General features: G+C 34.9%; 1 protein-coding gene across 1 annotated transcript in view; it reads left to right on the top strand.

The window, feature by feature from the left end:
* LOC149069965 (heat shock protein 105 kDa-like) overlaps positions 1–21,671 on the top strand; it is a 41,233-nt gene extending 19,562 nt beyond the window's left edge. Inside the window, exons 10-17 of the mRNA XM_089250105.1 lie at positions 2,712–2,842; positions 6,329–6,630; positions 11,444–11,569; positions 12,829–12,954; positions 14,530–14,637; positions 18,193–18,354; positions 18,500–18,619; positions 20,845–21,671. Of these exons, the coding sequence (XP_089106231.1) occupies positions 2,712–2,842; positions 6,329–6,630; positions 11,444–11,569; positions 12,829–12,954; positions 14,530–14,637; positions 18,193–18,354; positions 18,500–18,619; positions 20,845–21,081 (1,312 nt within the window). The 3' untranslated portion in view covers positions 21,082–21,671. The remainder of the gene's footprint in view (positions 1–2,711; positions 2,843–6,328; positions 6,631–11,443; positions 11,570–12,828; positions 12,955–14,529; positions 14,638–18,192; positions 18,355–18,499; positions 18,620–20,844) is intronic.
* The last annotated feature ends 273 nt before the right edge of the window (positions 21,672–21,944 follow it).

The raw sequence follows: 21,944 nt of genomic DNA, 5'->3' as shown, positions 1-21,944 counted from the left end.
TTTTGTGATGTTTTCTTTTTCCCTTTCTGCTTAAAAAAATTCATGATTCTATAGCAGTGTTTAGTTTTTCCTCTAAAATTTGCCACCCAGGATATGAGTCACCCATCCACCCCCCTTCAAGGTTTTATTTCCCACATGTAAACAAATATGCCAATTTTGAAGAGTTATTGCTTCAACCTATACCATACCCACTTCAAATTATCAATTATTACCAAAAATCCATTGGTAAAGGTCTTATAGGGTTGCCTCTGTATAAGTTAATATGTAAGTAACATTAGCACTTGCTAAAATGCGTAGCCTGGTTTTATAGGCAGTGTTATGAGAGGAACAGCAATTGTTTCAAAGGATGAAATTAGAACTTAGTTTCTTTAAAAAATATTGGCAGAATGAAATAGTTGTCTAGAATAATTTGAGAAAAATCATTTACAACACATACATTTTTGGAAAAGAGTAGTCTTAATATTTATAACAATTTCATTAAATGATGAAATATTCACCTGTTTCTTCGAAAAACACTAGCATTAAATAATTACTGTTTTGTATAGAGCTGATGTCTTTTAAAATCAGGTAATTAAGACTACATGCAGCGAGCTTTCTGTTTAGTTATTGCATAATTATATTTATTCACATACACAAAGCCCATGCAGGTCTCGCTTGAAACACAGTTATAATGCATGACACTGAAGTTGAGCACTAAAAACAATGGTTGTCTATCTGGTGCACGTTTGCATAAGCTTCTATTTCTGTTAAAGCTTTAGCAATCACTTTGGTGTGAACATTTCTTTTGTTTTGCAACACCTTTTTCATGTATCATTTTTTTTTTTTTTTAATGGGAACATTTTTTTTGCTGCTGCTATATAAATAACTGCTGGCTTGATTTTTCAGTTTTTTTTTAAATCTAGGGAAGTCGGTTGCTCGGTTTATTTATTGTAGAATTTTATAACAAATCATATATTTTTATTGCTTTTGCTAGTAATTTGAATACTTAATTGCTTTGAATATATCTGAGGTCACTCAAAATACCTGTGTGGTTATTAAGGGTGCCTATAGTGTAATTTTATATACCTGAACATTTTCTTTGTTTCCATTTTATGTGCCATCTGTTTAAAATTTTACTATAAGTGTTATTCAAAACTCAATTTGAGTTTTTAGTTGATTATTGTAAAAGTGAAACTCTTCTCTCTCGTTAAAAAAAAAGAAAAAAACACAAAACTATAATTGAGCTTTTTTTAAAAATATGCTTGAGTAAGTCAATTTGGAAAATCCGAAATGTTCTGTTCAAACACTCCAAACTGTTCTGTAGAGCATGTGATCATAAAACCTTTCAATTTTTTATTTAATAATAGAAAATTTTTATGCTTATTCAGGCAGCACAAAAATTTTATGTTGTCTGGTGTTATCAAAGACTTAACCTGCTTGATCTTTGGTAATCATAAACTAAGCCATTTTCATTTGATTTGCGCATCATAAGTTAGACTAAGATTTTTCAGTCTAACCTTGTTTGACTAGAATATAGATTCATTCTGCAGCTGCAGAAAGTTGTTGAGGGTTGCAAGCCCCAAAGCAGAATATGCTGAAAACTGCAACGTATGTCACAGAACAATCAGTGTTGCTATAGAAAAATTTTGGTAAGAATCTTAAGAAAAGAACACTAATATGAGAATTTTTACCATAGAAAATTTTCAGTCATCTTAGGGCTCGCTGCAGAACAATGCAAAACAGTCTGCTTTGGAGATAAATTTTATTAAAATTTTTTGGAACTGAAGTTTCTCTCACGTGAGTTGAATGGTGTCACTATCCCTGATGCAACTAGGGTCATTGATTTGGGAATTCTCAGGAGCAGCTTAGGTTTTCTGAACATGGTTCAGTGGTGGTCACAAAAAGCAAATAGAATGCTAGTTTAATTTTCAAAAAAGTTTCTTAGTGTTCTAAAGTCATTCTGGACTGGAGTATGCTGTGAGGTTTGGAGACCTTACCTACAGAGGGATATAGGCTTAGTTGAAGGGGTGCAGAGAAGAGTTACGTGTGTCCTTGTTGGCACACAGGGATTGAGTTACGAAGAGGGACTTCATTTTTTTTTGACTGCTGACATTGGATGAATGCAGGTGTCAAGGGGGGGGGGGGGTGTGTTCGAAATCTAAGTGTTTAAAATTTTCAACTGGGTGGACCATGAATTAATATGCTGTCAATCGGCTGCGCTTTGATGAAGGGACACCAGTATAGATTGGTAAGGGACAATTCTAGGTTGTGTTGCAGGGAATTTTTCACTAATTAGGTTGTTAAAAAAATGGAATAGCTCACCCCTGGGGGTACTTGATTCTAACACAATTGACACGTTTAGAAAGAAATATGGTAAAAATGTTGAGGTAAATCGAGAAGCTATCCATATTTAAAATAAGACAACCATAAATATTTTTGTATGGGCATTGTTATATTTTATCATGTATATATAGTTTTTATAATTGTATTTTTAATTGGGTTGCTGTGTTTTTGAAATATATGACATCCATATTTGTTATGGACATCTTTTTCTCAGCTACCTCATTGGGCATTTTGCCTGTTGTGGCCTTGTATTTGAGGTCATCGAGTTAGAAATTTATGTGCATAAGTGCATATAGTTTTATTTTTTTATGCTTTATCTATTTCCCTTCCACAATATGTAACTTCAAGTAGTGAAATCCTGCCACTAAAGTTTGGTTTTTTATTTTCAGCGAGATGGAAGTTTTTCCAAAATTTCACCCTGTTCCTTTTTCAAAACTGCTTACTTTCATGAGAACAGAACCATTCAGTCTTGAGGCACGTTATACTGGCCAAGATAGTTCATATGGAGATATAAATATAGGTCAGTTGTTTATCTTTTGAATTACTTTTAATTCTATCTTTCAGAGTGCCACCTTATATTGTTTCAGTTTAAGTAATTTTTTTTATTATTGATGCCATGCATTTTTCAAAAGTTTCCCTTTTATTATTTTTGTAACATTCCAAAGTGTAGAACTTGTATCAACTACACTGGTGTAAGAAATTAAGAGAATTTGCAGTAGAAGTGAGCGGGACGCAAACAGCAGGTCTTCTTGCAAACAACCCTCTCTCATGAAGTCTTTTGGAAACACTCACCCTTGATACACGGGTTCCTGTGGCTGCATACAAGTCATGAGAGAGCTGAAAAGCTATAGCACTCCTGTTACGTCATGCTATAATCGACAAATGGCGATTTTCTCTGGCCGTCGTGGCTCTTGGACGACCTTGCCCAGGCTTTCTCTCGATGTATCCGGTATGCTGGAACTGTTTCCATAAGTTACACACGATGCTGGGTGTTAAATTGAACTCTCTACAAATCTGGACTTGAGATTGGCCTGCTTCTAGCCTCCTCACAATTTGCCACCTCATTTCATCATCTAAACGTTGGTGCTTACTCATTTTTACTGTTACAATTTGAAATTAACCGATTGCTGCAAAATAACACCAAGAAATTCGCCGAGGTGTGCTAGTGAACGAAATGTGTCTTAACTTACGCGCGCTTATAAAGCCTGTTTCTCTACTGGCTCTGCCCACACACGCGTGTACGCTTACACATTTGACGTACAAAATTTGCATTTTTGTCTAGAAGCAGTGGTTTTACATTTAGTTCAGTTCTTTTCATGAAAATCGATAAAATACGCAAATTCTCTTAATTTATTTCACCAGTGTAATATTCCTGGAATTTTTATGTATAAAAATTTCTTATATGAAGTTCCTTATGTAATTAAAGTAGAACATTCTTCGTTCAGGCAGACTTCTTTTAGTCTGTTGAAAAAAAAAAAGAAATACATATATATATTTTTTATCATTTATGCCAGTTGATATTTGATATTTTCAGCTCATTTGTTTAAGAATGCCATGGTAATGCAATATAGTTTTTTAAGCATGGGGAGGGGGCTTTTTTTAGGACAACATGTTGTGTCATTGTCTTTGTAATTTATCATATCAATAAGGGTGTTGAAACACAGAAACTGTGTTAAAGTTTAATTGATGCAGTTTTTCAGAAACCCCGTAAGTGAAGAATTTCAAATTTTGAAATATTCAAGAAAACTTTCAACTTAACTAAAGACAAATATTTTTTTTCTCAAAAGTTCCTGAATGATGGATCCATACATAAATAAAATAAAATGAATTATGTCCATGAAGAATGATAATTATCCTTCAATAAAAATGATCATAATAAATACACTGCTGGCCACCCAAACTGCAACACCAAGAAAGACAAGAGATATCGCAACAATATTTATTTTGTAGATAACATGTTGACCAAGCATCAAATGATTAAATTTATAGACTTCTGTGAAGTGTGGTTCCTACCAAAATCAGTAGCCAGAGTAGCCGCCATTGTTGGAGATCACCGCTGCCACACGCCTCGGCATTGATTCAAAGAGACTTTGGATGTGTTCTTGGGGTACAGCAGACCAAGCAGCTTCCACGCGTTGCCAAAGTTGATCTGGTGTGGCAGCTGGGGATGTAATCTGGGTCAATCGTTGAGCAACCATGGACCACATGTTTTCTATTGGCGAAAGATCCGGAGAGCGAGCTGGCCAGGGAAGCAATTCAATCTGGCGATTGACGAAGAACCTTTGGACAATGCGTGCCACGTGTGGTCGCACATTATCCTGTTGAAATATGGCTGTGGGCAACCCCGGAAGGTAAGGAAGGACAATGGGCTCCAACACCTCGGAGATGTAGCGCTGGCTTTTTAAAGTACCGGCAATGCGTACTAGAGGAGTGCGAGAGTGATATCCAATACCGCCCCATACCATAATACCCGGTGCAGGGCCAGTGTGGCGGTGCATAACGCAGCTGTTCAGCATCCTCTCTCCACGGTGTCTCCAGACTCGAATCCGACGATCGTGGTGTTGCAGACAGAAGCGTGACTCGTCAGTAAAGACAATTTCATTCCATTGTGCCGTCCACATCCTTCTTTCATCGCACCATTGGCGGCGGAGACGTCTGTGGTTCTGCGTCAAGGGTAGACGAAGCAATGGACGTCTTGCGGACAGACCACTCTGCTGTAAACGGCGTCGAATGGTACGCGCAGACCCTGGATGATGCGGTACAGACCGAATGTGCTGTGCTATGGTTCGTGATGTGGCTGAGCGATCCGTCACTGCCATACGCACAATACGCCTGTCATCACGTGAAGTGGTGCACTGAGGTGGATGCGATCGAACACGTCGGTCCCTCCTGCATCCAACGATCACATATCTGCATTACAGTTGTTTGGTTTCGTCCAACACGACTACCGATTTCCCTGAAAGATAATCCACAATCTCGGTAGGCCACTATCCTTCCTCTGTCGAACTCGGATACTTGATCAAAAGATGATCGCTGTTTTCTACGAGGCATAATTGATCGTTTTTTTGAAAAAACCCCAAGAAAAACACAATTGCCGTACTTCAAATCGTTGAAATCTCCAAGCCTTAAATAGCGCTTTGAAGTGGCGCCACAGGCACGCGTGATGTGCGTCTGCGCTGAAATTCTAATCATTTGCATATCTCACCTCCGCTAATGCATGTTGTAAATTTCATATTATTTGCATGCTTCCTTCAGGGTGTTGCATTTATGGTGGCCAGCAGTGTAATAAAAATGATCATAATAAATAATAAAAATGATCATAATAAATAATAAAAATGATCATAATAAATAATAAAAATGATCATAATAAATAATAAAAATCGTTCACAGCTGTTATACATTGACTGTTGTGTAAAATGCTACAACCTGTTGTGTTGCTTTTGTGATTTTGTTCCTCTGATAACTGTGCCATTTATATCTGATTCAGATATAAATGACACAATTATATGCACATAACAGTATGCATCAGACTGACGCAGGGTTGGGTTTCTTCTGGGAGAAACTCATTTCTTTTGAGACAGTGGAAAAACTGGAAGTAAAGGGAAAGAATAGAAAGAAAAGCTCACTAATTATTGTTCATAGTGTTTGATTATGGTACATATAATTAAGACCTGTTATTTCACCTTGTTGGTTGTGAAATAATATCAAATAAGTCTTAAAGACAATATTTTCTTAATATTTAATGGGATGTGCAATATATAATTTCCTAATGAAGCTCACATATCAATAAATTACTTTTATGAAGATAATTGATATACACACAATATCAATCTGAGTGTAAAAAATGTTTATATAATTAAAATTATTATTAACATATGTTAACCCACAATAAAAGAAATTCATAATTTTTTATGGTAAAAAGTTGTTTATATATATATTTCATGTCTTGAAAAGAATGTTGAATTTGAAGAATTATCTCACATGGCTGCTTTAATTTTATTTCCAGGTTCTTTTACCATCCAGAATGTTACACCCACACCAGAAGGGGAATGCACCAAAGTTAAAGTAAAGGCACGAGTCAATATTCATGGCATCTTCTCAATTTGTTCAGCCACTATGCAGGAGAAACACCAAGTCCCGGTCAGTGAAGTAAAAGAGAATGATACCAAAGAAAAGCAAGCTGATGGCCAAGAAGCAGCAGATAATAAGCAAAATGCTGAAGAGGCTATGGATGCTGAAAATTCAAAGCAATCGCCCAATGGAGAGGTTAATAATATAGATGCTGGAGAAAAAGTGGATAATAAAGAAGTAATTTTTTTATTTAATTAAATTCATTCAATTCAAAATGTGAATTTTACGTGTTCTTTCATAATATTTGTGGTGTTTGAATATTCTAGTACAGTGATATCTCGGCTAGCGAAGATGATTTGTTTTGGAAATATGCTAGTCACCCGAAATGCTTGTTTGCCAAAACATGATTTCTCACAGACTTAACTTAATGATTATATGGAAAATCATTTGATTCTTTCAAAGTTCTGCCCAAAAGCTGAAGATAAGTTTCTTAAAACATCAAGGAATGCTATAAAAAAGACTGAAGGCAAAAATGAACAGCTTCAAAATTAAATGAATGAGAATGCATGGAAATGAGAGATTCTGAAGATCTTTTTATTTTATACTAATGTACACAAGCACAATCCAGTTGAGTTTGCATCTCCATCCATTTTTGATTTGGTCAGCTCATTTCAGATAGAAAAGATAAACCCCCTACAATGTCCAGACTGTTCAGTTTGATGCTGAAAGTCTTGCGCTGAGAGAACACATGCTCTGAAAACATAGGCTCTCCTTTTTTCAGTGTATTTTCTAATGCCTGAATCTTTCATTTTACATGAAATAGTTCAAAAAGTATATAAATAAAAATAAATTTCAGAATGGGAAGCAGAGGTATATCTGTGAAAAAAAAAAAAATCTTTGAATGGCATAAGATAATATAAGTGGTTTATTTCAAAAAGTCTGATAAAAGTGGCCTGAATATATATATTTTTTCATATGAAGTATCTTAGTTATTTAAAGTTATATACAGAAGCCAAAATTTCTCATTCTTACTATATTTTCTAACTTTTGGCTACATTCTGATGCTCTATCCTTAGCAAATTCATGAATAAGGATTGCATCACACATCTAAATGTAGTGTATTATCTCATAGGGTTGCTTTTTCTCTTCACAAAGAAGCAGCAACAGTAGTGACACCATCCTGCTAGGGGCAGGTGCATGGTCCGAGATATGACTGATCAAAGGTGAAGTCCACTGATCTAATCCATATATGTATAGATGAATTTACATCATCATCCTGCCCCCCCCAGACTTCCAAGTCTATCTCCACCTATGGGCAGGTGGTTCTATAATCCAATAAAGACACCAGCTGTCTCTAAAGGACAAAGACTAGTGTACTAGTAGTTACATTACCTCACAGACATTTTAATTTTCTTTCCCATAAGAAGTAGCACATCTCCTACTGTATATCTCCCAGTCTTAATGTTCAATAGTTGTTTTTTTTATATATATATTTTCATGGTTAAGCCCAGTTAATCAAGTTTCTACTGTATAGTGGTAACAGATTTATGAGAAATAATCAGCTATATGCAGGGTGATTATAATTAAAGTTTTGATTACAAAACTATACAATAAGAGCTACTAGTCAGAATGACTTGAAAATTTGCATGGGTACTCCTGAAGCAATGGAAATTTCTTTGGCAAAAGAAAAAAGTGCTAGTGCAAAATGTGCATGTAGATGATGCTGTACTTGGCTAGCAGTATAATCTATTTTGTGCAACCACATCATTTTGGCACTTCCACAGCATCAGTGTGTAGATAGAACAACTTCTATCAAGATGCACATTGCAATACTAGCAAAGCAGCTGCTGAAGACCCATTTTGACAATAACAGGATGCAACTTAACCCTTGCGACTTCTGGCTGTGGGGGGTACATCAAAATGTTATGAACGATGGTCAGATTGCAAATTTTGGTGAATTGCAATTTCCAGCGCATTCTAACATTGTATAAAACAAATAACCAGCTAACATTCCTTAGCGTGCAGGCAGGTTTGGTTCAATAAAGGTGAATCGCACGTGCATCCACATCATGACCATGGCATACTCTGATGTGTTGTTGAACAAGAATTTTTGTGCTTTCACCTCATAGCCAGAACACGGTGGACAACATATTTAACATTTCTTGAGCAAGTTGTAGTTATTTGTTCAATTACTTCGTTTTTTGTGATGTTTCCATGAATTATGGAACCGTTCAATGCTATGATTAAGTTATCATTTTGCCATGACTGGCTATTGTTTCCATTCTGTGAACATATTTCCCATGTGTTGGATGAGTACAGTGTCGTTAAATTTACATTTTTAAGTATATTTTTCCCCTTTGCCATATAAAATTTCATTGCTTCAGGAATATTCATGTAAATTTTCAAGTCATTCTGACAATTTTTGTTTTTTACAGTGTTTTGAAATCAGAACCTTAGTTATAATCACCCTGCATATTGTAAATCATCGCTAATTAATCTGCATTATTTATGCTTCATTAAATACATTATATTCACCTGATTTTTGTTATACTTTTTATAAAATGGCTTCCTAATTAAGCATACTGAAAGTAACTAGAAAACATCTTTATATATTATATGATTAATAACAATGTTAAAAGAATTTTCAAACACGAAGTAATCCATTGAGTTAAGCAAAAAATAATTCAACTACAAAAGTTGGTTTTTGTTAAAATGTAAGAAATATTTATAGATCAATTAATATGGGAATAGTGTTAATTGCATTAATAAACATTTATTTTAATTAATTATTAGAAGAATGATTTTTCAGGAATTTTATTATTTTTAATGTTAATACTATTTAAAACAAAAAAAACCTGATTTAAACCAAAAAAATCAGGTTTTTTACTAACTCTGATTCTGATTATGATTGACTCAAAAGTTCATCTCACAATGTGGCTGTCTTATAAACTGAAGAGCCAAAAAAACTGAAACAGGCATGCGTATTTACATACATATGTAAATACAAAGGTATGGAACCAATCAGAGTACGGTGCTGCGGTCGACAACGCCTATATAACACAACAAGTATCTGGCATAGTTGTCAGATCAGTTACTGCTGCTACAATGGCAGGTTATTGAGATTTAAGTGAGTTTGAACGTGGTGTTATAGTTGGCGCACGAGAGATGGGACATAGCATCTCCGAGGTAGCGATGAAATTTGAATTTTCACGTACGACCATTTCACGAGTGTACCGTGAATATCGGGAATCCGGTAAAAAATTAAATCTACGACATCGCTGCGGCCGGAAAAAGATCATGCAAGAACGGGACCAACGACGACTGACGAGAATCATTAAACGTGACAGATGTGCAACCCTTCTGCAAATTGCTGCAGATTTCAATGCTGGGCCATCAACAAGTGTCAGCGTGCGAACCATTCAACGAAACATCATCGATATGGGCTTTCGGAGCCGAAGGCCCACTTGTGTACCCTTGATGACTGCACGACACAAAGCTTTACGCTTCGCCTGGGCCCGACAACACCAACATTGGACTGTTGAGGACCGGAAACACGTTGCCTGGTCTGACGAGTCTCTGTTCCAATTGCTTCAAGCTGATGGACGTGTACGAGTATGGAGACAACCTCATGAATTCATGGACCCTACATGTCAACAGGGGACTGTTCAAGCTGGTGGAGGCTCTGTGATGGTATGGGGCATGTGCAGTTGGCGTGATACGTCTAGATACGACTCTGACAGGGGACAGGTGCGTAAGCATCCTGTCTGATCACCTGCACCCATTCATGTCCATTGTGCATTCCGACGGACTTGGACAATTTCAGCAGGACAATGCGACACCCCACACGTCCAGAATTGCTACAAAGTGGCTTCAGGAACACTCTTCTGACTTTAGACACTTCCGCTGGCCACCAAAATCCCCAGACATGAACATTATTGAACATATCTGGGATGCCTTGCAATGTGCTGTTCAGAAGAGATCTCCACCCCCTCTTACTCCTACGGATTTATGGACAGCCCTGCAGGATTCATGGTGTCAATTACCTCCAGCACTACTTCAGACATTAGTCGAGTCCATGCCACGTCGTGTTGCGGCACTTCTGCGTGCTCGCGGGGGCCCTACTAGGCTGGTTACCAGTTTTTTTTGGCTCTTCAGTGTATTAGCATATGCATTTGTATCAATAAAAATGTTCATCAGCCAAGGCAGAAAAAACACAAAAAAAACTTATAGCTGAAAAATTTGCTAGCCAAGGAATCGCTGTATAGATAATTGTTGCTGCGCATGCTTTATTTTACCCACTTATAAGTTATCAATTGTTAGTGTTAGTATGATTGAATTATAAATGAAAAGAATGGGGAAGGCTTCTTTATTCTCTATTACCTTAGGCCAGCTTGTTAACAGAGGAGAAACTCACATAATGCGAAACTAGAATAGTTTTCCGTAGCTATAGTTTTTAACCTTTCATGCTGAAGTCATTATTAAACATCATTCTTAAAAAGTTTATGATAAATAAGAATCTGCAGTTTTGGTGCAGTAGAGGATTCAATATTCTCATACTCTGTATAGAAGGACATTTAATACAAAGATTTCACAAGCTAAAAATCCCTCATAATCGTTCTTGGTACAGAGATACTTAGTTAATTCTATGTGTGGAAAACAGATGACGCAGAGACAGCATATTTTGTTACTCTAGAAATTCCCTATAACAAGCGGCTAATATTTTACTGGTAGAATTCAGATTGACTGATTTTCATTATATTTTCCTTTTCTTCTCTGATTTTTAGTTTATACAGCCAATTCTCAATTTTACGAACGCAAGTTTTTATGAACTAATTTTCTGGTCCCAAACAATATACTATGCCTTTAAACATTGTTTTCATTTACAAACTAATTTTTAATATCCCCATGGGTTTGTCATCGACTGTATCGGCTATGGACTGTAGGTTTCAATTTAATTATTCCTCATGTGCATAAAATGACTGTGGTGCAACAGGTGGGTGGTGTTGATAGATTATTCTTTTTGTTTTTTAATGATGTTTTTTCGTTATAGGAAACAGAGTCTAAGGGTAGTGAACCAAAGAAAACAAAAACAGTTGTCAAGTCTGTTGACCTTCCTATCAGTGATGCAGTACATGAGCTCAGTAGGCATGAGCTAAATTTATTCATCGAAGAAGAAGTAAGGTTTTCTACTGCATATCAGTCTTGATATTTGATTATTTTTATTCTTAAATTTAAAGACTTTTATGGTTACATCTTCATTGAAGATGCCATTATCATCTGTTTTCATGATGATAATGGCATTAAATGCTGGGCTTGGCTGACAATGCTGTGCTGCCCCATATATTTATGGTTAAATTTTGTACAACAAACATTTTATCACCAATACCAGTGTAGTGATTTGACTCCCCCTCAGGAGAATCTCCGGATTTCTTGATTTCAAAAGTTTTCACGTCTGCTAGTGAGTGTGTACATGAATAATAAGTAACTCATCGCAAAGTTGATGTGTTTTAGGTTTGAAATATATTCATTATGGAACATTTATGTTTACATTTTGGAAAATCTTTTGCAATCTCCCCTGTTCCCCAGCTCATTTACACCCCCCCCCCCCCAGGGGATTGCCATCCACAGTTTGGAAACCACTGATCTTTGGGATCAACAAGGTTTTGGTAAGAAATGCATATTGTGTTTTATTTTGCTTTGGAATTGAAAAAGTGTAAAAAAGTAAATAGCTATGTGTGTAGGCTAAGAATATCAAATAAAAACAAATAAAGCAAAAGTATAGATGTGCTTTTACCATAATTTCCCACCTATAAGCTTTGACCTTTGAAGACCGGACACACTCCACTTCCCATCTCGGAGAGATATCGAAGCGTTCCGGAAGGATGGGTGTATCCTGAAAGTTTTATTAAAAACAACGTAACATGACCACCTCAGACGAAGGCAGCAAAAATAAAATAAATGACATAGAAATTGATCATCAACCTTGTTTAGTGATGCGGCTACATCAATTACGAACGAGAACATAACTGACACTTTAATAATAAACATCCGGCCTAGACATATGTTGCCATAACAACCGAAACGACATTTGAATGCCATACTGTTGCCATTCCGCAACTCGTTATAATGATAATGATGGTACATTGCCACCTATAAGCTGTAGATTATGCATTAAATGCCTGAATTTTTTTCAGTGCAAATTGTAGTCTGATGCATATTATCTATAATTTTTTTCCCCCTGAGTTTGGAACAAAAGTATTTTTTAAATAATCCTCAAAAATTATTTCTTTTAAATTTATCAAATGGCATATAAATACGAGTAGAAAGACCATTTTTCTAAAAAAAGAAGTGACAATCTTTTCTGTATCTTATATATTTCCAAGCTATTTCATTTTCTTTTGTAAAAAATTATTTTCTGTTCTATACAAACTTTAGAGCAAAATGATAATGCAAGACAAAATGGAGAAGGAAAAAGCTGATGCAAAGAATGCTGTTGAGGAGTATGTCTATGAAATGAGAGGAAAACTATGTGATGAATATGAAAACTTCATCAGTGATCAGGTAAGGTTTCACTAAGCATTGTTCTTCCAATGTTAAAAATTTGCTATCTGTCAACTGAATGCTCAGACGTCTGGTCTGATAGGCCAGAGATCAATCCTATTTGAGGCATGAGTGATCTGAGTGATAGTTGGAAATAGTCTTTAACCAAATTGCAGTTTTCAAATTTTTGAAAAAATTTCCAATTTTCTTCAATTTAAATCCTTGTGGCTGATTTACTTATCTATTAGCTGACAATTTTATAATAAAGAAATTTTTGAAGATACGTTTTCAGAGGCATTCTGGTATGAATGAGATCCCTGCATATATTTATAATCAATTTATCATAGAGATAATCATGTAGCTGTGGAATCATACCAATGTTTACTTTTTCATAAACCACTGAATTCAATGTGTTTACATCTATGTGTAAAAATTGATTTTTTTTGCATGTGTGTCATTGTGTATGTTCTCTATAAAAATCTTTAAATTTTGCATATACACGAAACAAGATCTGAGTTAACGATAAGCTACTTTAAATGTTTGTCACAGTTGGGCAAATGCCTGAAATGGGTGAAAAACAGTTAAGTAACGATTTTTCAGCCTCAACAATGACTTTGAATGTATACTTTGGTTACAGTGGTTCCCAAACAATGTGTTTCATTCATGTTAATCTCTTTACAATAGTTTGTAACTTCGCTTACGGTCCTATTACATGGGGGAAAACCTGGGCAGCATCAGGTATTTTTGCTAGTAGAGAATATTTCCTTTCTCCCAACTTGATTTTTGACTGCAATGAGAACTGCCAAAATCTTATCTTTCAATTGTGAAAATTTAGAAGAAAGCTTTTATGTGAAAGTAGTGAACAAAGTTTTTACATATCATTTCCAACACTATGACATGGCACTTATAGCATGCATGCCCTAGGTGGGTCTCATTGATTGGGAATTCGTAAATACAGTAAAACTTGATTAACTGTCAGTTTCTGTTATCTGCCATCGTCTAAAAAAAAAAATACGGAAAAACAGATTTTCAAGGTCCAAAAAGATCAGATGACTGCTATGGACTGTGCAGATGCCACCTGCAATTGTAGTTTACTTCTGCTTGTAATTGATAAATCCAAAAAAACCATGTGCTTTCAAAAATTTGATTGGAAGGGCATGATTGGAGGTATGAAGCAACATTAAAGAGAAACTTTTATTGAAGACGTGCTCTTATCTGATAATATGACTCAATGAATTTTGGAAGAAATAAAACATAAAGTACACTATTTTCAATGTCATCACTGCCTGGGCTGACCTTGATTGAAGTTTATATTGATTGTTTTGTGTAAAATTAAATACAATATGTATGTATTATTCACTTTTAAACGATTTTCATTTTCGTCTCAAGCCGGCAGTGAAATCGCGTCATGTATTGAGAGATTTCCGTTATCCATCTATTTGGTATCTGTCACTGTCCTGGTCCGGATGGTGACGGTTAACCAAAGTTTTACTGTATATGCAAGTAAAAAGGCTTTTGTATATACGTATGTTTGAATAATTGATTGATAATTATATTTTTGTCAATTATTCTTTATTACTTTTGCTTTTCTTTTAGGACAGAGAAAAATTCAAGCAATTGCTAGATGATACAGAAAACTGGTTGTACGATGAAGGTGAAGATCAGCAGAAAAGTGTTTATTCCAGAAAGCTTGAAGATTTAAAAGTAATTAGAAATTACTTATGTACTTATGAGTTTTTTTTTCGGTGCACAGATTTTTGTTTTATATGCAGCATACTGAACTAATTTTTTTAAATTTCAAATACATACACACAGACAAAAGTACGGTCAAGATAAAAATATAGACAACAAACAATAAAGAGAAACAAAGAAAAAAAATATGTATAAACATGATCTTTGTGACCTGTAGGGATTCTTTCCTACTTCAGGAATCCTTCCATCAGGTCTAGATGAGATGCATAATTTGAAGTTGTTGCAATGCAACAGCATTGGCTACTCTACTGTGATATTATATTTATAGTATTGCATCGTTAATCTTATCTGAAAGATATTCAGGGGGAGGGAATTGTGAGCAATCACAGTACAGTATATAGGTTTTAATTTTTTTTCGAAAATAAAATTCAGACTTTTTTTGAATAGTAAATAGATATCTGCATAATTTAAGTTTTTTTTATAATTGACAGACTGTCTTTGTGGAATTTGCAACATTAATTGTATTGTTAATGCTACATGGAAATAGTTCCTTATTTTTGGAGCTGTATAGGAGTAGTGTCTTTTATTTGATTTTGGGATGTGATGTACAGTAAAACCTGTTTTCAATGGAATCACAAGGGGCTGAGATTTTTTCTCCGTTGAACACAGGTTTCCGCTTAATAAAGGTTCAATTGACATAATGTGTAAAATCCCCAAAGCAGAATGTGGCAAAATCTGTGACGTATGTCGCAGAATAATTAGCACTACTGCAGAACAATTTGGAAGAATTTTTAGAAAAAGTGAAAAAGAAAAACACTATTACATGTATGGGGGATGGGGGGGGGGGGTCTACCTTTGAAGACCGGAACCTGGTTTACCTGGTTACACCAGGTCTGTAACTAGGATTTTTGCGGGAGGTGGGAACATGATTTTGTTGACTCTACCACTGTCAAATTTATAACAATGTTTTTGTTCCCGTCTAAAATTTTCTGCCTCCCAAAATTTTTCCACCCAAACGGTTGCCCTCCTTTGCCGCTCTCTAAAATTCAGGCCCTACTCAGCACTTCGATCACGGAAAGCCAAAGCAGCTTGCATACAATTTTGTAAGTCTTTCATATCATTTGTAAATCCAATTCTTGCAGAGATTTTTCTTATAGAAAAGCCTGCTTTTCCGAAAAAATTTGTTACAATTTTCGAAAGCAACTGCTTCACCACATATGTCTTATTAAAACCACAGCATCAAGTATGGAAATGATTTTTGCTAATCTAAAAGTGGATGATGTGGAACTCTCATTAGCAAGCATGAATTACATAAAATATTAAAAATTACGTTGAGCACTTTGCAAACATTTTGCATGATCTATTGGTCGGGAAACACGAAGTGTTCGTATGAAATTTTCCATTAAGAGGGCACAATTTTTCTTTTTGTTTTTGCTTTAGGCAGGGTCCATTTAATCCAGGTTTTTTTAAATGTGTATTTGAGCATTTATTGGAATCGCGTGATCGAGATTTTTTTTCTGCTGAAGACAAATTTCCAGAGAATATAGGTTCCATCAAACAGGTTTTACTGTATTTTTATATGTCTAACTGAATTTCTATTTTGGTTTTTCATCAGCCAATTATTATTTAATAATGTAAATTTTACAATCCTGAACACATATAATTTTGTCTTTGTCCAAGCATTAATGTGCGATATTCTGTTTTATTTACGGGTGGGGGGGGGGGAATCTGTTACAATTTACGATGCCTGTTACATTTTGCTACAATTTCTGGTGTTTGCTACAAAAATGTAAAAATTCTTCAATTCTACACCATCCTGTGCAAAAAACAAAAACTTTGAAGTTGTGTCACAATAGAAGCTGACTTTTCGACAACATCATTTGTCCTTCCCACAATTTTATTTCTTGGGGCCACAAATAGAATTAGCTTGAGGCCCTCCTCCCCAGAATTTGGCGGCCAGGCTTCCAACAATGTATAAAATGGGGTCAAACTATGAGAATTGCCGCTCATCCGCAGAACAACATAAAAAAACATTTCAATTAATTTTTTAAATTGTCTGTTTTCCCTGACTGGCTGTACTTGATGAAACATTCGCGTATCCTTTAAATGAACAAAAGTTCACGAAAGAACTTACTATCGCACTGGAAGAACAGCAATGGTGAATCAGTCTTCACCATCAAGAGTTGCGATGCAAAAGCCGTTGGGAAATTCAGGGTGTCTACGATCATGGAAAAGTGACAAAATCTCTGAAAAGTAATGAAATGAGAAAAAAAGTCACAAAATAAGTGAAAAATAAAGAGTGAAAACAGATTGGGATTGAATTGTTTGTGAAAATAAAATCATTTTATTAAATTTCTAATAGTTTAATCATTATTCCATAATTTTTGTTTCTATAGTTTAAATTAATAATTCAAGTCTATAGTCCTAATTGCTCCATTAGGTTTCTTAGAATTTTTAATAAATATTTGAAAAATGATGCAGCAAAAGAAGTCATCTCAAAGTATATTGAATCAAACTGAGGTAATGATCAAGAGCGAACTTAAAAAAAAACGCATCATTTTAAGTTTGAAATGAGTAAATTCTGGTTAAAGAAGCAAGATCAAATGTTCAAAAATGCTTGAAACTGAAGAGTTCAAAAGCACAACTCAGACTTGTATCAGTGGCAAAAACAAGAAAAATAATGATTGTTTCAAGTCTCTCCTGTAGTGATTTTTGTTTTTAAATTAGTGATTACCAAGTCTACAAGCTAAATCTAAAAACAATCATTTTCAAATTTTTTTTAAAATCTGAAATACCATGTGTTGAAATGTCTATGTTAAAAGCCTCTCATTTGTTTATATTGTAGAGAATGCAAAAATATAAATATCAAGAAGTCTCTCAAAAAATTTTTGATTTAAAAATTTCTTCTGGAGGAATTCTCTATGTATTTTGTGCCTTGGGGGGGGGGGGCACTCTATATGTATGAGTTACTTATCCCGGTCCGGCGAATATGGTTCACCATACGGGGTTACTGCATATATGTGTATAAAAACTGAAATTTTGGCAGTAAATAAAATACAAAGTGCTACAAAACTGATAAATGCTGCTACAGAAATTTTTACTTTCCACCCCTTTATTTATTATTTGAGATTACATGTTGTTCATTTGATATATGTTGCTATTGTATGCCCCCCCCCCCCCCTGCAAAGCACAAATTCCATAATTCACAATTGAACATATCCATGGATAATATACATCTTTGAGGAATTTTTTTATAGACAATGTCTAAGTTTATATAAAACAGCTGTAGAAATTCTTACTTTTTAATTACTTTCTCACAATGCAATGCTCATTTCAAATCATCTTGTATTATTATGCCCAAAAAAATCAAATCTTGTATCAGGATAATATTGAATTCTTAATGGAATTGGATACATTTTATTTCTCTCCAATTAAATTTTTTTAAAAAGAAATTGAAATTTATTTTATGTTAATGTTTTCGGCTGAAACAATAGTGACATATTATGAAACGTATCCAAAATTTTTATAAGTTGATGAATTATTGATGTGAATGGTTTTTTTTTTTAGAAAATTGGTGATAGAGTAGTCTATAGATTTCTCGAATGGCAGCACAGGCCACCGGCAATCAATGAATTCGGGAGGTCATTACAGTCTGTTCACAAGGCTTTGGAATCATATAATGCAAAGGAGGAACAATACAGCCACATTGATGAAGCCGATATGAAAAAGGTGAATTTTAGATCTTGTGATATGATTAAAGTTCTGTTTGTCTGAACATTTGTAAGGCTTGTGTGAAGAGAAATGATGGATTCTATTGTTTTTGAAGCACATGATTTAATTTCACTTGTGTTCACACAAAATAATTTTGTTTTAGGTGAAGCAAGTTTGGGAAGAAAAAGAAAAGTGGTTGGGTCAACATTTGGGACCGTTGTCTAAACTACAGCGGCATGAGGATCCTCCATTGAGTGTTGCACAGATAAGGCAGGAAAGAGAGGTAATTATACAGAAGCAAAAGATAATAAAATAAATAAATTAGATGTTTGTCATTGAACAATCAGTTTGATTCTTCCTGAACCTTCTTGGAGGAAAAATGAAAGTTTTTTTACCTTTACCTTCACACGATCTTAATATTTTTGCCAATGCTAGTGAAAAGATTGTAAATTTTTTAATAAATGCTTCATCTATTTATTGGTGTAATATGGAAAGACACTAAGTGTGCTCAATCGCATCATAACACAATTTTAAAATACTACTAGTATTTACAGAGCTTTTAACAGAGCTGCAACTAGGTGACATAGCTGCCAAGTCTCCCGAATTTTTCGGGAATCTCCCGAATTTTACCTTCATCGCTCGACATCCCGAAAAGTTCTTAAATCTCCCGAATTTTTACGAAAATCACAAAAATCCCTAATTGTCCCTTAAAATTCCCTACTTCATTAAAAAAAATCCCCGCTTATGAAAACAATCCCTAAGGAATTTCTTGTGGGGCATATTTTTTTCCCTTTCGAAATGACGTCACACGTCGTAAATGGGGAAATTCCCTTTTTAATGAAGTTTTACAAACCCTCTGATGGTAACAAGAAAGTTGTTTGTCTTATCGTGCAGGGAAATGACTTAGCAGCCAATAGTCCTGGATAATAATTGAAGATTATAGTCACGCGCATGTGGTCAAAATTTCTTTTGTTGAAGTTACGTACGTGCGATATAACAAAACACGAATACTGATAAGCAAAAACATATTTAACCAATTTTAAAGATACTTATTCCGATGAATTTCCTTTCATCAAACGTTCCAGAAGAGGGCCGACTTTTCCTTTTTGTACAAGTTGTGTTACGGACATAAACATCGGTCATGGAAAGACTGCCATCATCACTCGTGAAATGAAAAAAAAAAACAACATCAAGCAAGTGTCACAAAAAGTCAGTGTTCTTCAAAAATTGGCGGTGTTTTCCTTCATCTTCCGATGATTTTGGGGTCATTCGCTCAGAATGTTTGTTCACAGCGTTTCTGATTGAACAGAATATTTATTTTTACATCATTGAAGTTTTGGCCTCCAATTTCACTTGTTTTTTGCGTAAGAATTTTATTCCCAAGGGCTTAACTTCCATGTGTGTAAAATCCCTATTTTAATTTGACTTCAGTTTTTGAGTAGGTATTTTATTCCCTACGCTCTAACTTTTATATTTGGAAAATCCCTATTTTATTTGGAAAATCCCTATTTTATTTGGAAAATCCCTATTTTATTTGGAAAATCCCTATTTTATTTGGAAAATCCCTATTTTATTTGGAAAAATCCCTATTGTATTTATTAGGGAGTGGTTTTAGCATAAAATACGGGTGTGCGCGAAAATCTCCCGAATTTTCATTTTCAAAAGTTGGCAGCTATGAGGTGAGGACAAGTGGGTGAATAAGGCGCAGTACTGTTTAGCTTTGGTGATTGATGGAAACCAGTGTTTTCATCATGGCATTGCTGTCGGCATTACTACTCAATCGTACATGCATTCCTCTGAAGAATTTCAAATGAATTGGTGTGATGGTACATGTCGGAATGTGTTGTGTGTGTGTTCATGGCCCTAATGTATTTATGTTGTCAGTGGTTTGTTTCTTGTTCTGCTGATGCTGCAATAGTTCTTCCATATTCTGAAGTGAATGTGGTAAATGCTTGAATTTTCATGTTATGTGAGTATCAAATTGAAAGTCTGCTTACTCTACGGAGAGACTTCCTTGAATGGAAGAGATGGCTCGTATTCAAACCTCAAAGTTGGCGTGACCAAGGCACTGCTGAATTCATTCTTTGTTCATTTAAAATCATTATGAAAGGATACAAAAGTTGATACTAGCTTCCTCCCCTTAGCCTCAGGGAACAGTTTTTTTTTCCCTAGACGCAGGTTCTAAAACTGAATTATAACTGTCAGACCGGTCTTTTTATCATTTGAGATTCCTATTCTTCCTTTGTGCTTTGCTTCTAGAATGTTAACATGATGTGTTTGATTAAAATCAGAACTCATTTGAATTTTCCATCTTCAATCCTTATGAGTAAAAATTTTGGCATGAAAACTGAGTTGGTGAAGTCATTGTTAAACACCTTTTTATTTAGTATATATTGGTCGGATATTGCCTTTATTTTCTATGAATTCCCTCTGATTTCTTTGTATTTTTATATCATGTTTGTGTTTTACCTTATGCACAAAACTGAATAAATTATTTGTTTTCCTCAGAATTTCGAAAACACATTGAGACCAATCCTAAGCAAACCTAAACCGAAAGTGGAGCCTCCTCCAGCTGATACTACAGCTCCATCAGGGGATGGTCAACCCACTCAAAATGCAACTGACAGTGAGATGAAGGATGCAGGCTCGATGGAGAATGACACCAAGAAACAGCAGGAGCAACAGCAGACTCAACAGGATGGACCAACGTCTAATAGCCAACCAGAGCAAATGGAAACTAACTGACATTATTTTTAGGTTTTATTCAAGGGGAAATTAATTACAAAACGCTTAAAAAAAATAGCTTTGTCAAAAGAAAAAAAAAGGTGAAAATAAATTATGGCCGTTAGATGATAGCCTTATTTCATTGAAAAAAAATACTGTGATGTTATGTATTGTAAAATGCTCATACGATGTTCAGGACTGTACATTTTTTTGTCGTCTTATAATTTTATTTTAACCTTATGCATTCCTTACTGGTAACGCATTTTTGTCACCCGTAATTTTACAAGAGATCTGTGTATGTACACAACACAAATGCTCATTCGACATATTTATTTAATAATCCTCCATTTATTTGCATAATCACCGGTTTAACGTTTTACAGGAAAGTGTCGCAACTTATATCAAAGTTTAAAAAAAGGACATGAACATTAGTTATTCGTGTTGGCTAACCTGTATAAAAGTGTGGTGGAATGCTATGCTGTTTAACTCACTTTTTTTTTGAAACGCATAGACATTGATTGTACTTTTGTATTTATTACAGTTTATTGTTTTTCAGTTGAATTTTTTCCTTTTTTTGGATGCGCTTAAAATAAATGTGGAGTTTGTTGTCACATTTTTTGGTTGATTTTCATGTTTCTGTCATTGTTTTTTGGAGCTATTTTTTTTCAAATAATAGTCATGGTTGGACCACTAGGCTTCTAATCACATGCTTTCTGATAGCTCAGATTTTTGTTCCCTGGATACAGTGGAATCTTGATTGATCAGAGAGAGTGTGGACACAGAATCACGATATAGATGATTCTTATTGGTCGAAGGATATTGTTAAATTTGTGTTTCACTTTCAGGTACTTGTAATGGCCACCGTAATTTTTCTATATATCTTT

The sequence above is a fragment of the Pholcus phalangioides genome, unplaced genomic scaffold, assembly GCF_987345545.1.
Source record: "Pholcus phalangioides strain wild (caught in Gottingen) unplaced genomic scaffold, Ppha-v1.0 ptg000022l_1, whole genome shotgun sequence".
Classification (NCBI taxonomy): Eukaryota; Metazoa; Arthropoda; class Arachnida; order Araneae; family Pholcidae; genus Pholcus; species Pholcus phalangioides.
The sequence above is the reverse complement of the archived record's forward strand: the minus strand, read 5'-3'. Positions and strand labels throughout refer to the sequence as shown.